This window comes from Solanum lycopersicum, chromosome 8 (genome assembly GCF_036512215.1).
Source record: "Solanum lycopersicum chromosome 8, SLM_r2.1".
Classification (NCBI taxonomy): Eukaryota; Viridiplantae; Streptophyta; class Magnoliopsida; order Solanales; family Solanaceae; genus Solanum; species Solanum lycopersicum.
Genome location: NC_090807.1, coordinates 57,897,901 through 57,913,218, shown reverse-complemented (window position 1 = coordinate 57,913,218; position 15,318 = coordinate 57,897,901). Strand labels below are relative to the sequence as shown.

General features: G+C 34.0%; 3 protein-coding genes and 1 pseudogene across 3 annotated transcripts; 2 read left to right on the top strand and 2 right to left on the bottom strand.

The window, feature by feature from the left end:
• Positions 1-401: 401 nt before the first annotated feature.
• Positions 402-5,224, top strand: LOC101246164 (V-type proton ATPase subunit c''1). Its single transcript, XM_004245171.4, has 4 exons — positions 402-737; positions 834-911; positions 4,428-4,598; positions 4,693-5,224. Exons 1-4 carry the CDS (start codon positions 601-603, stop codon positions 4,862-4,864), a joined length of 558 nt encoding a protein of 185 aa, XP_004245219.1. The 5' UTR covers positions 402-600; the 3' UTR covers positions 4,865-5,224.
• A 995-nt stretch (positions 5,225-6,219) lies between these two features.
• Positions 6,220-9,513, bottom strand: LOC101245865 (uncharacterized). The gene is made up of 4 exons (XM_004245170.5): positions 8,551-9,513; positions 7,956-8,260; positions 7,649-7,859; positions 6,220-6,923 (listed from the first exon to the last, which is right to left on the bottom strand). Exons 1-4 carry the CDS (start codon positions 8,785-8,787, stop codon positions 6,423-6,425), a joined length of 1,254 nt encoding a protein of 417 aa, XP_004245218.1. The 5' UTR covers positions 8,788-9,513; the 3' UTR covers positions 6,220-6,422.
• A 146-nt stretch (positions 9,514-9,659) lies between these two features.
• Positions 9,660-10,438, top strand: LOC101255320 (uncharacterized; annotated as a pseudogene).
• Positions 10,439-11,819: 1,381 nt separating this feature from the next.
• On the bottom strand, positions 11,820-13,729 carry LOC101255019 (cyclin-dependent kinase F-4-like). The gene has a single exon (XM_004245357.5). The coding sequence runs from the start codon at positions 13,487-13,489 to the stop codon at positions 12,548-12,550; it is 942 nt and encodes a 313-aa protein (XP_004245405.1). The 5' UTR covers positions 13,490-13,729; the 3' UTR covers positions 11,820-12,547.
• Between the last annotated feature and the right edge of the window lie 1,589 nt (positions 13,730-15,318).

Genomic DNA, 15,318 nt, shown 5'->3' with positions numbered 1-15,318 from the left:
TTGAGTCATTTGTTGATTAATTCGGTTGAAAAATAAATTTGACCAAAAACTATGAATTAGGTGAATATAAATGGTAAAAAGAATTAATTTGAATTAATAATAAACTCTAAATGGATTAAAAAGTAATGACTTGAGTTATAAATTTATTTATAAATGAAATAATGGTTAGTAGATATAAATATATGAATATTTTACGAAATATAAACTTACAGATCAATTCTTATATTTGAAAAATCTCAAATCATAATTTAAAATTTCCTAATTATGATTTTTGGAGAAATTTTTATATCAGTGAAATTACATATTTAAACGTTAATTTCATTTCATAATTTTATATTAAAGTATATAAAATTTCACGTCCAAATGCCTCTTTAAAATATGAATTTGAGATTTTTATGATCATTTTCAAATAAGTGATTTTTTTTTTTTGAAAATAAATAAATAAATAAATTTGTTGAGTGTGTCCTTCCTTGTTCTTCTCACGTGTTATCATCAACAACACAATATTGTCTTCTCTTCAACCCCCTTCTCTCTCTCGCCCAAACTGAAGAAATCTCAAGATCGAGAAAGGAGAAAATTGTTAGCAAATCAGATTTCACAATGTCAGCAGCTTCAACAATGGCGGTTATGGGAGCATCAAGCTCGTGGTCGAGAGCTTTGATACAGATCTCACCTTACACTTTCTCTGCTGTCGGAATTGCCATTGCTATTGGTGTCTCTGTTCTTGGCGCCGCTTGGTAGTGTCATATTTGTGTCGAAAGATCAAATTTTTATGCTCTTGTTGTTAAAGGGTACTCAAATCTGACTACAAGTTTTTGACTTTGTGATTGTAGGGGGATTTACATTACTGGAAGTAGTCTGATTGGTGCTGCAATCAAAGCTCCTCGCATCACCTCCAAGAATCTTATTAGGTAATTTCATAATATTACACTTTTCCCCTTTTTTTCCCTGTGATGATTATCCTTGTGAATCCTGGAATGTTGCATTTGATTTACTCTCTCCTTTTCAATTTGTTTGTTTGATTTTGACTCTGACATAGAGTTTAAGAAAATAAAGAAAACTTTTGAATCTTGTGGTCTTATATTAAAGATACGTATAATGTATCAAAATGTTGTTTAAAATTGTGGTCTTAAAGGTACCTGTACAAAGTAAGAATTAAAGAGTTGTAAAAAAAAAGAGATTCTTCTTGGAACAACTAAAAAAGGGAGGTAAGACGAACAAATTGAAACATAGGGGAGTATATATAAAGATTATCCTTGTGAATCTTGAAATGTTGCATTCGACTTAGTAAAGCTTTTTACAGTTTTAGGCTTGTTCTTTAAGAAAATACTAGCTTGATATTAACATGGATGGGCACAGGAATTCACTAAAGTAGTTCAATAAAAGATAGTGAAATTGTGCTAGACTTTGTAGTGAAGGAATTAATAAGATGTGCATACAACCACATAAATAGTTTTATTTTTTGGAATGTAATTAGTAATACCCATATATAAGCAGTAAAGTTCTTTTGGAAGATGGATTAAGTTGAACCCCGCCTACATAGGTCTGCCCTGTTGATATATAATTCAGCCCTCTTCGAGTTATCTCTTGTATTCCATATTTATCTTCAGATGAAGAATGCCTTAATTGTTGGCTTATTAGAAGCTCAAATGATTCTGTTAAGGTACCATATGCAGCAGATTGAAATCAGACGCTCTCGATAGGGTTAAATGCATTAACCAGTTTATATAAATAACACTGAAGGAACCAACCGTATACGCTGATTTTAAGCTATATGAATAGCTATGCAAACTAATTATCTAGGAAACAGATAACAGATTTAAATTTTAATCATACCTTATTCTCACTTAACATATCAGATATTCTTGAAATGCACAAGCCTCTCTCTCTCTCTCTCTCTCTCTACATATATGTTCAGTATATGTACTTGTATGTTTGATGATTTGTCATTGTGATCAAGTTTTAATTATATTAACATTACTAAGAAGCGCCATTATGCACCCATTTTTTCTTATGAAGGGAAAATAGTCTTGGGTAATAAACTAAAAAACAACCAAGTCTTGGGTAGGAATCATGACATAGGAATTATGCACCTTGTGAGACAAGTCTTGGGAAACAAGCAACCACCCAAAGATGTTACCAGTAGTATACGACCTGACTAAACAACAAGATCCTCCAACGTTTGTATCCTATTTCCCTAGCAAAGTTCTGAGTTACCAAATATCATTACTACTAAGCTCTTAAGACTCAATAGACATATAGTTACCTAGTCAAGTTCCAAATTTCACTACTTGTACTATGAAATCTGAATAAAACTTCTAGTGTATTTCTTATATAGAAGTTGTATTTAATTTCATAACAATCAAAATATTATTCATATTTGTTTTTTTTTGAGAAGTTAACATAAAATATTATTCATATTTGTTGGAGTGTTATATAGTGTCTTTGTACCTAATAACAGATGATATTGTTGTCTAATGTTCTTTACGTACCAGATTCGTACTCGTTGTTATCCTGTCAGATTTTACACATGTACACTGGTTGAAGAGCACCCTAAGGACTGCTGATCTCCAGCTAACTATTTTAGTTGTAGATTTAGCTCCACCCTGTCTTTCCATAACCCAAATTTCCTATGTGCTTGCCTAGTTATTGGCCATTTTAGTCTTTTTTTTCTGGTTTACTAAAGTTACATGTCCCATCTTTCACTTCACTCTGTCCGGAAGTTGTTCCCTCTACTCTCCATCTTGAAAAAGAGAAAAGGAAAAGAATTACATGTTTTTTCTTTGATAAGGTAAATAATTCTAATAATTTGGGAAAATTCCCATACACAAGTAGTATACCCATAAAATCTTGTGTTTTCTAGTGCGAATATGAGTTCATTGTTCTCTTTGAATAGAAATTTCAACCACTCTACTGTTCTGTTAAATTTTATGATACCCTTGTAATAAAACATCAAAAAACACAAGAGGACTATGCTTAAGTGTAATTTATGCAAGTATCTTCACATACCTCCACGAGATTAGCTTACCTTCCAATGGCATTGATGTCTCTCTTTCACATGTATTTGATAAAGAGAGAAATGCAAACTCAAGCTTCTCCTTGACTTCCTCAGAAAGATGGAATCAGCTACCTTGATGTAGAGGCTCTACAGATCTCTTAGTTTGTCGTGTTATTAGAGCTGGGAATTTTTCAGGGGTTGGAGCAGTATATGGTGGAATTGTAGTAGTGCTGAATTACAGTGGAAGCATTTTGTTAGTGATATTGTCATAGATTTTAACATTTGCTGTCCTGATATGTTCTGTATAGGACGGATTAGAGATATGATAAAGTCTTGTTTCAAATATGTCACTAGTATTAAGCAAGAAAAAAATTGCAATAAGCTATTAAACAAAATTGTGATATGACTAAGAAAATTAGAAAAAATAAACAACAGTTTTATTAGAGTAGTATAAAGATGTAAAGATGGATTTTTTTTAAAAATAGGGATAAAACACAACTATCCCCCAGACTATAACTGAAATTCCAAAGACACACCTTAACTAAACTAAGGTCTTATTACTCCTGAACTTATTCTTTTTGTAATTTTGTACACCTTTTGTCTTACGTTGCACACTCCGTTACTCCACGCAATTGAGGCGCGTAGGAGATATTTAGATGCCACGTAAGCCAAAAAGATGAGCAAAATTACAAAAAAAGGGATTCAGGGGTAATAGGACTCAAGTTTAGTTAAGGTGTGTCTCTGAGATTTCTGTCATAGTATAGGGGGTACTTGTACATTTTCCCTAAAAAATATAAAGAGTAATGTGTGTTAGTGTTTGGAGAGAGAGATGAGCAAAGGGTCAAACCACCCATTGATGTTTTGGGATAAATGACGTTCGATGCTCCCCACTCCACCCCGTGGTATTGAATTATCATGAAGAAGGAATTTGAATTCCCTCGTCACTCCCAAGTTAAAAATGTTAATTGAATCAGTCAACCAACTAACCAATCTCAATCTCAAGTTAGTAGAGGTTGACCATGGGATGTTTTTTCTAGGTTCACTCTATTCAGGATTATTTCCTTTCAATACTAAATGATTTATCAGCAACACAAATTTGGACCAAAGTTCTTGGTTATAATAGTTATTTTCCAATATTCTACCTGAACTACAAATCCGACTACCCTGAGGCCTTAGGGACTAAACTATACAATAAGGTGGCAGCATAGTGTTCAACTGTGTCATGTCAATACTTACTGTATTGGGATATCTCTGTCACATTTGTGTCATGGGCAGCGGTATTATGTTCGCATTCTCAAAATACTCTATTGCCCGACTCACTGTTAAATACTTGTTCCAAAGGATTGAATCAAACTTATGGTCATTAGATACATGTGACTTGTCCTTTTCATACTGAAACAAAAGGCTAACTTATCTTTACTTCTTGTAGTGTGATTTTCTGTGAAGCCGTTGCTATCTATGGTGTTATTGTGGCAATTATTCTGCAAACTAAATTAGAGAGTGTCCCAGCATCAAAGATATATGCAGCAGAGTCCCTTCGAGCAGGATATGCAATATTTGCCTCTGGAATAATTGTGGGCTTTGCCAACCTTGTTTGCGGGTTTGTAACTTTTTCTTATTAAAGGAACTTGTTTGCATACAGCGTTTTCTTCTGTTTCACTTGACCATCTTCCTAAATATATTCCTATAAACAGGCTCTGCGTAGGGATTATTGGTAGCAGTTGCGCATTGTCAGATGCACAAAATTCCACCCTTTTCGTCAAGATTCTTGTGATTGAGATTTTTGGCAGTGCACTGGGATTGTTTGGAGTGATTGTGGGAATAATCATGTCAGCTCAAGCAACATGGCCTTCTAAAACAGCATGATCGCGTACTTCGGCTTTCTTTGTGCTGCCATTTGGAAGCTGTATTTGCTCTCTTGCCAATAGTTTATTGTTTTTGTAGGAGTATTAATTGAAGAGGTTCTTGGTTCTCCCATTGTATTTGCATAAATGAAATCGACATAAGCTAGGCCATGTCTGACCTGCAACCGATATGTCATTTACACTGTTGTATTATTACTTCACTAGAACTGAAGAAACATGAAGGAGTCGCAGTTATTTTTTTTCCTGGAGAGTGCTGCGTGTACTTATTCTCAGCAAAGGAATATTGTTTGTACGCGGATAGCCGCTGAAAGTTAATAAGCTCCTGCCTGAGCCCTGAATGAATGCAAATTTGCTATTCAAATGGACTATTGCATTTGCCCTTTACATATTTGTTATTCTTCACAATAGGCTTGGGGACTGGAATTTCCTCTTATTCTTATAGGCCCCAAATGCCTAAGTTGGTTGTTAAACACACACAAAAATAGTATCTCTATTCCCTCTTGACTAGAGATCATACTTGATGCTTGTGAGGTCTCAAATTCAAATTTTAGCAAAGATAGAAAATCAGGTAAATTTTTTTCATATGTTCTAACCTTAGTTGTCTATTACATGTTGGTGGTAAAAGGTGATGGATATTTAAAGAAGTTAGTTCGAACATCGTGATCTTGAAAAAAATAAGATTGTAATGATAAGTAGTAACTATTGTTGAACCCACGGTCTAATTAATACACTGTCCAAAGAGATAGTCCATTTACTTATAATCTCATTTTTGAAGTGATAAACCTCGAATATAGAACTTGCTTTGAATTACTTTCTTTCCCTAATTACTTATTAATTTTTGTTTTATCAAAAAGGGATAATTTTTATTTTACCTGTTATATCCTCAATTAAATTTTGCAAAAGGTAGTACTTTTTATAAATTATAAATTTTTAATTCATTCACTTCATAATTAGTAAGAATAAAATAGTAAATTGACTACGTCAATTATTATTATCTTAATAAGTGTATCAATTCAAAAATGAACAAGTAATTAGGGACAAAGGGAGTAACGGGCAACCGAAGGGATGGATAATCTTTTAGAGGCGAAGAATTTGAAGTTACCAAGAGGGAAGCAAAGCTTAAAAGGTTCCCTTTCTGCCACTGAACCAACAAAACACTGTGTTAATGGGTTCCTAAGTCATTTTTCTTATAATTTAATGGATTTTTTCAATACAAATGCAAGATCTGCCCAAAAGTTAAAACTGTAACACATCCAATAGACATGTTTGTACTTCTCAAATCATGAGTGAGTATAGGATGATCTGCATTTTCAGCCAACACCACTTTGTCAGAAAACCTGCTCTGTGTCAAGGAAATTTATGTACTGGCAAGTATGAACTTTATTCTCACTATACTACATTCATGATTTCTATACAGATACAACAACAATAACACTGGCCTGCTATATGTTTGTGCACCAGAATAGTCATTTGCGAGATGGACATATACACAAAATGCTCGTCTCAATTAAGCATCCAACATTGCTTTAATAACCCGGCCAAGATAAAAACCAGTGACATCAGTTCAATATCGAAGGAATATCGTAGAAATGAGGCATGTTTTTCTGCTGAAGCTCTTCACAATCTTCTGGACTTGTAGCTTTTGGATCAAAGGACGAATGATCTGAAAGTGATAAACCTTGTTTAATACGACCTAGTCTCCTTGAATATAGAACCTGCTTCGTAGTTACTGGCAGCCTAATAGACTGGTATTCTTCAAGGGCAGAGTTCAGATTTTCCACTTCCCACTTCTCTAAGCATTTGCCTAAAACAGCTGCATCCAGTATCGACATGTTTGTACTTCTCAAACCATGAGGAGTAGTAGGATGAGCTGCATCTCCAATCAACACCACTTTGTCCCAAAAAATCTGCTCCAGAGGATCACAATCATATATTACATTTAGGAAAGGCTCCTTAATTTCTTTAATTACTCTGACCAATTCAGGAACCCAAGCCTTTTCAGCTTCTTCATGCATGTTTTGAACCAAGTTTTCACTAACCTTCATCGTCACAGAATTCCCCTAGATTTCATAACAAACTATTGGTTTTCAGAATCAATACTCTCAATATAAACAGACTATAATCAAGATACTGATCTGGAAAAACAAGCATAAAGTAATGGTACCAAAGTCCCCAGTCTACTCCTCTAGGTAACACTCGAAATGTGTTGAACTTACATCATTAATTGTATATCAGATATGTGGTTCAGCAAATGATCCGTCCATCCACTCTCCAAATCTCTAATTATTATCTGATCTAATGGAACTATATGTTGATCCATTCATGATAAATAACAGTTCTACATCCACTTTAAATCAATCAACTATTAATCAATTTTGAATTTATTGATATTAGCTATATCACATTGTTTTATTCAGGTCCATATTGTTCCAACGCTCACTAAATAAGAGGTACACACTCCCTTCATTCCAGTGGCAGGATGTTCTCTTTAATCCATTCCATAAGAATGGAAACTTTCTAAATTTGGAAACAATAACTTAACTTCTCATTTAATATTATGGCATGTTTATGACACAAGTTTCAAAAGTTAAGCTTTTCTTTACGAAACACTCTGTCCAGTCAAACTATGCCATATAAAATGAAACGAAAAAGGTAGCTAACTCTTTTACATTGGTCTTCAGCTTATTAGAACCCACAATTCTCCTCTGTTTTCACGGCTAATGTTAACGATCATTCAGGATAGAAATTACTTTAATCATATCACTGGATTTGACAAGCTTATTACCTTGAGGTTTGGTTCGGGCTGATTAATGTACCATATCCAATTGAACCTATGGTTCAATAATTCATAAAATACGCTATGAGTTCCAGAGCTCAGGTCAAAGTACAGGCATTTTCCAAGATCTGGATACACTTTCTTAAGGTTGATAATGGCTTCTGAGTGCTTCTTTTTGGAAAAATCAAGAACCCCTCTCCACGCACAGTAACCTGAATATCTAACAGAACATAGAAGTCACTGAAAACACCAAACTGATGCATTTCATCGACTGGAAGAGGGGAAAGAAGAACATCAATTGACTTTATATACTAACCTCAGCTTAAGGTCAGGAAGGAAATGTTGTCTGATTGAAGACAGACAACCATCAGCAGCAATAAGCAAATCAGCAACAAAGTTGATTGTAGTACCCGTTTCAAGGACTTTAGTTTCGACTTTCACTTTTGATTTGTCACCATACATGGAAAAGGAGAGGAACAAATAACCCCATAAAACAATATCTAGCGGTAGTGCACCGTACAAAAGGCTATGGAGATCAGCCCAATAAGCTGCTCTGAAATTAAAATGTTCATCCCTTGCCAATGTCTGGCTCACTTTTGTTTCTCCATCAGTTGCCTGGTTCTGTAGTTAATAGTTCAAGAAAACATCAAATAACAGTAACAAGTGTAACTACTGTATTTTATAAAAAAAAAAATGAGGAAACCAAAAAAAGGATTACAACAATAGAACACAAACTCAATCAGAAAAAAATGAAGAAATCCTATTGGTTGAGTGTCATGAACTTTCAACTTGTTGGTGTGGTTTCGATTCCTCACCTTGTAATCTATCTCCCCATTTTCCCCTTGCCCCAAATCTCAATTTGAAGTAAAAAAATCAACATAGCTGGGGAAAGTAACTACTCTATAACTTACTTGATCGATGACGAGAGGCAAGGTAGTTTGTTGGAGGAGTTGGGGTTGTTGAATCCAAGATTGAATGATTTTGTGAGAGAAAGGGTCAATTCCAAGGCCAGCACCAGTGGGGCTACCAGTTGGAGGTTGTGGAGTTTTCTCAATAACCACAACATCCCAACCAGCCGTGATGAGAGCATGTGCACAGCATATACCTGCTATGCTGCCTCCAACAATCACTGCTTTCGGTTTCCCCATTTTTTCTCTCTTTTTCTGCAAAAAAGCCTTTGGTCTGGGTGTGCTTGTACAAGGTTATTACTTTCTCTGTCTAATTTTATCCATTTTTATTTGTCATAAGATATTTTTAAAAATTAATTTGATAAAATTTTAAGGTTGGATTGAATTATATTAATTTAATATTTTAAATAAAAAATTAAAGTTTTTAATGCTGATGTATAATAATGGAAGTGATTATAAGCCACAACATAATTAACATTCAAAGTTTTGAAACTTGTTATCAATAGTCATATTAAATATAAAGTTTGTAACGAAGCACAATTACATAAACTATAATTATAACATATATATGATTTTTATATTTGTTAAATCTAAAATTTACTTGATTTTTAAATTTGGTGATTTCTCTATATTTATTTTAGTTTAGATGGACAAAATTATATGTTATTTGGGAATTAATTAAAATACACACCAACTCACTCGAACTGAAAAAATTAAAAAAAAGGAAAGACGTTTTTTTCTTTCTTCATAATGAATAGAATATTCTATACAGTAAGCAAGTCATATTTCATATAGCAATAAGCTCTATATTACTATTATAACAAAATATAACTTTAAATGATTGGTAATAATACTAACAATTACTATAATTTTAAGCTAACAATAAAGAAAAAGACATTGACTTAACTGTTTAGGAAATAAGCCAAAGAGTTGGAATCCTAAATAGTTTAGGGTTTGTATCCTAATTCATATAGGAATAGACTTTCTAATCCTAGTCTAATTTGATCCGTTAGCCTTATTAAATAAGAGTTTTGTGTTCATTCTTCTATTGCTTAATACGGAAATTGGGAACATGAGTGACAGAAGAAGAGTTGGTATTCATTTGAGTTTCGATGCACCTGATGAAAGAGACGGTGTTGAAAGTGGATGGAGAGGATAATATGGGAGAAGAGTCGGCGTATCTCACAGGGAGGAAGAAAAAGTTATTTGAATTGAGGTTAAAAATGAACAATCTGCAATGGTAGCAGAGAAGAAAAAAACAGAAGCTCCACCTGCAGAGTCGCAAAAATGGATTGAAGAGAGGAAGAAGAAAATTGGGAATTCGTTGGATGCTGATGGGTTAGATATGAGCAAAGCATATACACAAGAGTCGGAGCCTGCTCCAGCTGGTTCGGATGTTTTTAATAAGAAGACGCTATATGATGCACACAAGAAGCGGACAAAGAATGTTGCTGAGTATAATAGAATGAAGGAAGCTGATCGAGAAGCTTCTAGTCTCCAGTATGGAAAGGCACCAAAATTATCAGACGACAAGAAAGAGAGGATGGTGAAGGAGCTCAAGGACAGGGACGAGAAGCACCAATCATTTAGTCGGAGGAGAAAGTTCCATGAAGAGAAAGACATTGACTCTATTAATGATCGTAACGAGCACTTCAACAAAAAGATTGAGCGTGCCTATGGAAAATACACCTTGGAGATCAAGAATAACCTTGAGAGGGGAACTGCTTTACCTGATTGCGATGTTCCTTTGCTCTCTTGCTTTCCTGTATCATGATTTTAGATAATGTGAATTTCTATTTATAAACCAGATACAAATGAACTATAATATATCACAATAATATAGACACTTATATTGTCATTTTTCACTCATCAATTACTAGTACGATTAAAACTTGAAGGCAATTCAACCAAACAAAGTAAAATATGAAATCTATCATGATACTGCGACCTGCATAATATTTAAATGGTAAAGGTTGCCAAATTAGTTGATAAAATTTAAAACCAAACAAATCAAAAGGTAGATTGCTTAAACATGCAAGGTATAGGCCAATGACGAACAACTTGAAGCTTAGCATTCACCAAAGCATGCTCCTTAATGATCAATTCAAAGTTCATAATGTTGGGTATGTAGCAAGAATTGATGGGAAATAGAGGGAAGACGAGGAATTTGAAAAGTTGAGAACTTCAAGAGTTGAGAGACGATTGTCCCTCATCGGTAATGGAAAGGAAAATAGGAGAGTTTAAATGATTGATTGCGAGATTATTTTTTGGACAAAATTTGTTTTAATTATTTATTTTTAATTAATTAAATGGCCAAAAAAATATTTTCAATTAATTAGTTGATAACAGAAGTTAACCGAAATGTTTTTAACTTTTTAGTTAACCCGATTCGACTCGGATCCGCGCGAGTGACCCGTTTTATTTTTCCTTTTTATTTAAAATTTCCGTCATGACCTTTCTGAAAGGTTGCAACTTTCAGCAACAGTCAATACCATTTGAAAGGTTGCAAACATTCATTAATGGTCGTGTCAATTCTGAAAGGGTTGCAACCTTTCAGAACATATTCTTCTTGCCTATAAATACCACTCAGTCTTCAGAATATTTTTCAACGAATTTTTTGATCTTCCTTCTTCTTCAAAACACATTTTTCTTTGTGTACTTTGTTGTTGTGGATTGATTCGCTGATAGTAGAGTTTTTGGTATCTACACTCTGCTGATTAAGATCATTTTACCCTAGAAGATTATATTCCAAATCAAACCTCGAATACTAAAGGGGAATAATTTCCTTAAGGGGACACTGTAAGTTCAGTGGACTTGATCTTTTTCCAAACTAAAAGATTGTTTCAGATTCTGGTACATTCATTTTAAATATTTTTTATAAATAAATTTATGTTCATCTTGTTTACTGGTTCTATAAATTTCAATTACTTCGTGTTTCTGAACAATTTATTACAACCACTAATTTCTGATTTTGATAACACAGATTAGCTAACACATAATACATTATTCATCACTATAATTGCAAGAGTATCATTGTACAACTCCCAGTATTTTCCATTCTATTAAGTAAAGACAAGTAAATAGAGGGGTGTACGTGATTCTTTCACGACTCGAGGTGTTAATTTACTTATTAAAATATAGCCCCCCTTTACTAGATAGATTGCAAAAGGGAGGGCTGAGTGGTTGAGGCATAGGAATAACAACAGGAAAATCCTAAATTTATATCGCAGTACAATACTATGTGTCAAACACACACATTTGCCCTAACTTTGGTAGGATGGATTATCCAACAACTATGCTTGTAGCCCGTAGGTGTGGCAGCTCGTCTGATGGATTTGTCGAGGTGAAAGCTGGAAATGACACTACCATTACACAAATATAGTTAATAAGGGCAGCCATACCAGACTATCTCCGAGAAAATAGGGGCCCCAGTGCACCAAGTTCCTGCTATGCGCAGATCCAAGGAAGGGCCAAACCATAAGGGTCAATTGTATGCCGAGGCTATTCCACAGCTCGAACCAGTGACCTCCTGGTGAAATGACAACAACTTTACCTTCTGCCTTTTGAGTTTTCTTCACTCTCAATTCCCCCCAAATATCAGCGGCATCATCAGAGGTGTTTGGACACATATATAGTAATAGTTACTAGTCATATATATGTGCATATCTATTTACTAGTCAGGCTCAGGCGTTTCTCAAATCCTACAAGCTAAAAATTTTAATTATACTTCAGGATGATATTAGTCCAAAAAATTCAATTCAATAGCTGTAACAAAAAATTATCAATTACATCTTTTATCCTTTGTAGCGTTCCCATGATTCGCATAAACTATTTTAAACCTAAAACAAATATCACTAGAAAATTGCACAGTGAAAAATGTAGCATAAGGTGTTATCCCACACTGCCACTTTACATATTTTTAAAAAACAAAAAAAAAATGTTCCTAGCCTTTAATCACTTCTCTTCTTGTTGTATACATCCTGAGCTTAGGTTAATTGCTTTATACTAAGGGATTTGCCGTAATTCCAACAGATGGAGGAGCAGCAGCAGTGTTAGAGCATAATGATGGAGGTACATAAAAGCAACTCTGGAAGAAATTGTGCTGAAGAACCTCCACCGCTGTTGGCCTCTTGCAAGGATCCCACGAACAAAGCCAAGTTATTAGATTAATTGCATCCTCGCTAACATATGGGAGTACGTTAGACAGAGTTACACCACGTATCTGTGGAAACTGGTAGTTGATAGCAGCAGCAAGTTCATGTCCATGAGCCCATTCACTCTTTGATGGAGTACCTATAACACTGCATATTCTGTAAATCTCATCTGCTTCACCCAAACCAGGGAATAGAGGACGAAGAGTTAATAACTCCGCCATTATTGCACCCATTGCCCACATATCAACAGCAGGACCATATATTGGTGATCCTAAAAGAACTTCAGGGGCACGATACCAGCGTGTTGAGACATATTCAGTATATGGAGGCTGAGAATTGATCTCCCTAGCAGAACCAAAATCAGCAATTTTTATCATATAATCTTTTGAAACCAACAAGTTCTCTGGCTTAAGATCGCGATGAAAGTATCCTTGTTGATGGATGGATGCAAGACCTTGAAATATTTGGAAGCACCAAATTCTCACTTGTGACTCTACGAAAAAATGAGGCCGATTCTCCATAAGATTATATAAGTTGCACTCCATGTATTCAAACACAAAGTATAATATGTCATTCTCGTTAATCACTTCCTTGAGCTTAACTACATTTGGATGGTTCATTCTCCTCAATGACTTGACTTCTCTCAAGTTGATGCATTCTTTCCATGAATAATACTTCTTCTTCATTTTCTTAATCGCAACCACTTCACCACTCTGTTTATTCAAAGCTCTCCATACATTCCCAAATGAACCATTACCAACTTCCTTAACTATCAAGTACCTTTCCATTAGAACAAACGAAACGTTGTTACGTTATTCCTCTTCAATTTGAAAAAAACAATATTTATCTATTCACTGGGAACTAGTAGTCTAACACTAGGAAAAAACTTGCCAATGAAGGACTTTCTGGAATAATTTGAGCAGAGGTACAATTGGTCCATGGCTTAAGTAAAACTAATACACTGGAACTGAACTCTAACAAAGCCACAGAAGAAAGAATGCTTAACTCTACCAAACCCTTAAAAACTGAAGTTTATTTGTTCTCTGTCCTTGAATCTCAGGTCCTATTTATAATGCTAAGAAATTAACATAACCAATTCCCATATAAATGCTAAGTTCTAAACAAATTAGGATAAGTGACAAAGATACCATATTTAGAATATTAACTAATCAAATTGAATTAGAATAAGGAAACCTTTTCTGAATATGAATTAGGACAAATTAATTTCTACTCTTAGTTTATTTCCTAAATAACAGAAGAAATATTGTTAAGTTGAAATTTAAAAAATTGATTTGAAAAATAAAACATAAAAAATAATAATCATTTATTTCCACGCTTTAATGATCATAGCAATAGTCCTAAAAAAAGGAGAGAAGTCAGAAACATGAGCTAAAGGCTCTCTTAAACTTAAATGAATCTCCATGGTTCTTGCTATATTGTTATTATAGAATTATTTTTTTATCAAATGGTACCAAAATTGTGTCTTGCAAATTAAAATCTCTCACTTCTTAAACTCGCTTGGCACTCATGTAAATCTAAGCTATTAGAAGAACAAGGAAAAATTACGTCGTTAAGTAATTTTATACTATTTAATTATTTATTATAGCTATAGTTTGCTATAATTACTACTCATGACTAATATTATATATTAATTACGTGGGCTGACTTTTAGTTTGTATAATTAGTCACATTTGTATATGTATAATTCGCCAGAATATACAAATACATATGTATAATATACAATTATCTAATCGATATACATATACAAATTCACCTCTCTCCACTCTCTGCCTCTCTCCCTCCTTTCTCTCCTCCCTCTCCCAATCTCGCTCGCCTCTCTCCTCTCTCAGTATCTCGCTTGTCATATATACAAATGCATATGTATAACATACAATTATCTAACCGATATACATATACAATTCACCTCTCTCCCACTCTTTGGCCTCTCTCATTCGCCTCTCTCCTAATCTCGCTCGTCTTTCTCCTCCCTCTCCCAATCTTGCTCGCCTCTCTCCTCCCTCTCCCGATCTCACTAGCCATAAATACAAATACATATGTATAATATATAATTATCTAACCGATATACATATACAATTCACCTCTCTCCCACTTTTTGCCCTCTCTGTCGCCTCTCTCCTCTCTCTCCCAGTCTCACTCGCCTATCTCCTCCCCATAACATGTTGCTACGAATTGTAATTATCAAACTATAGCTATGAAGATTAATTAAACTATTTTGAATAGTTATATATGAAAGTTTCCTTAGAATAACTCGGGGGAATTTTATTATATTCCCTTAGTACTTATTGAAAGGGTTCTTAAAAATCCATAATTGAGAATTATTAGACTAATCATTTAGTTCTAAGATTTTAAGAAGAATAGAAACAGATAGAGATTTTTCTCTTGAAGTTATAATTTGATTCACTTGAAATCAAACAAGTAAATAAATAAATTTGAAATAATTTTCTATCATCCTTCAAATCACCTAAAAAAGAACTGTTTTTTCAAGCAACTCAAAAAGAGCTTTTCTTTTCAAGTATATGTCCAAAAAGAACTTTTTATTTTTCACTTATAAAATTTAAGAAGTCCCTCAATTAATTTAGTTAAATAGGTTTTAGCT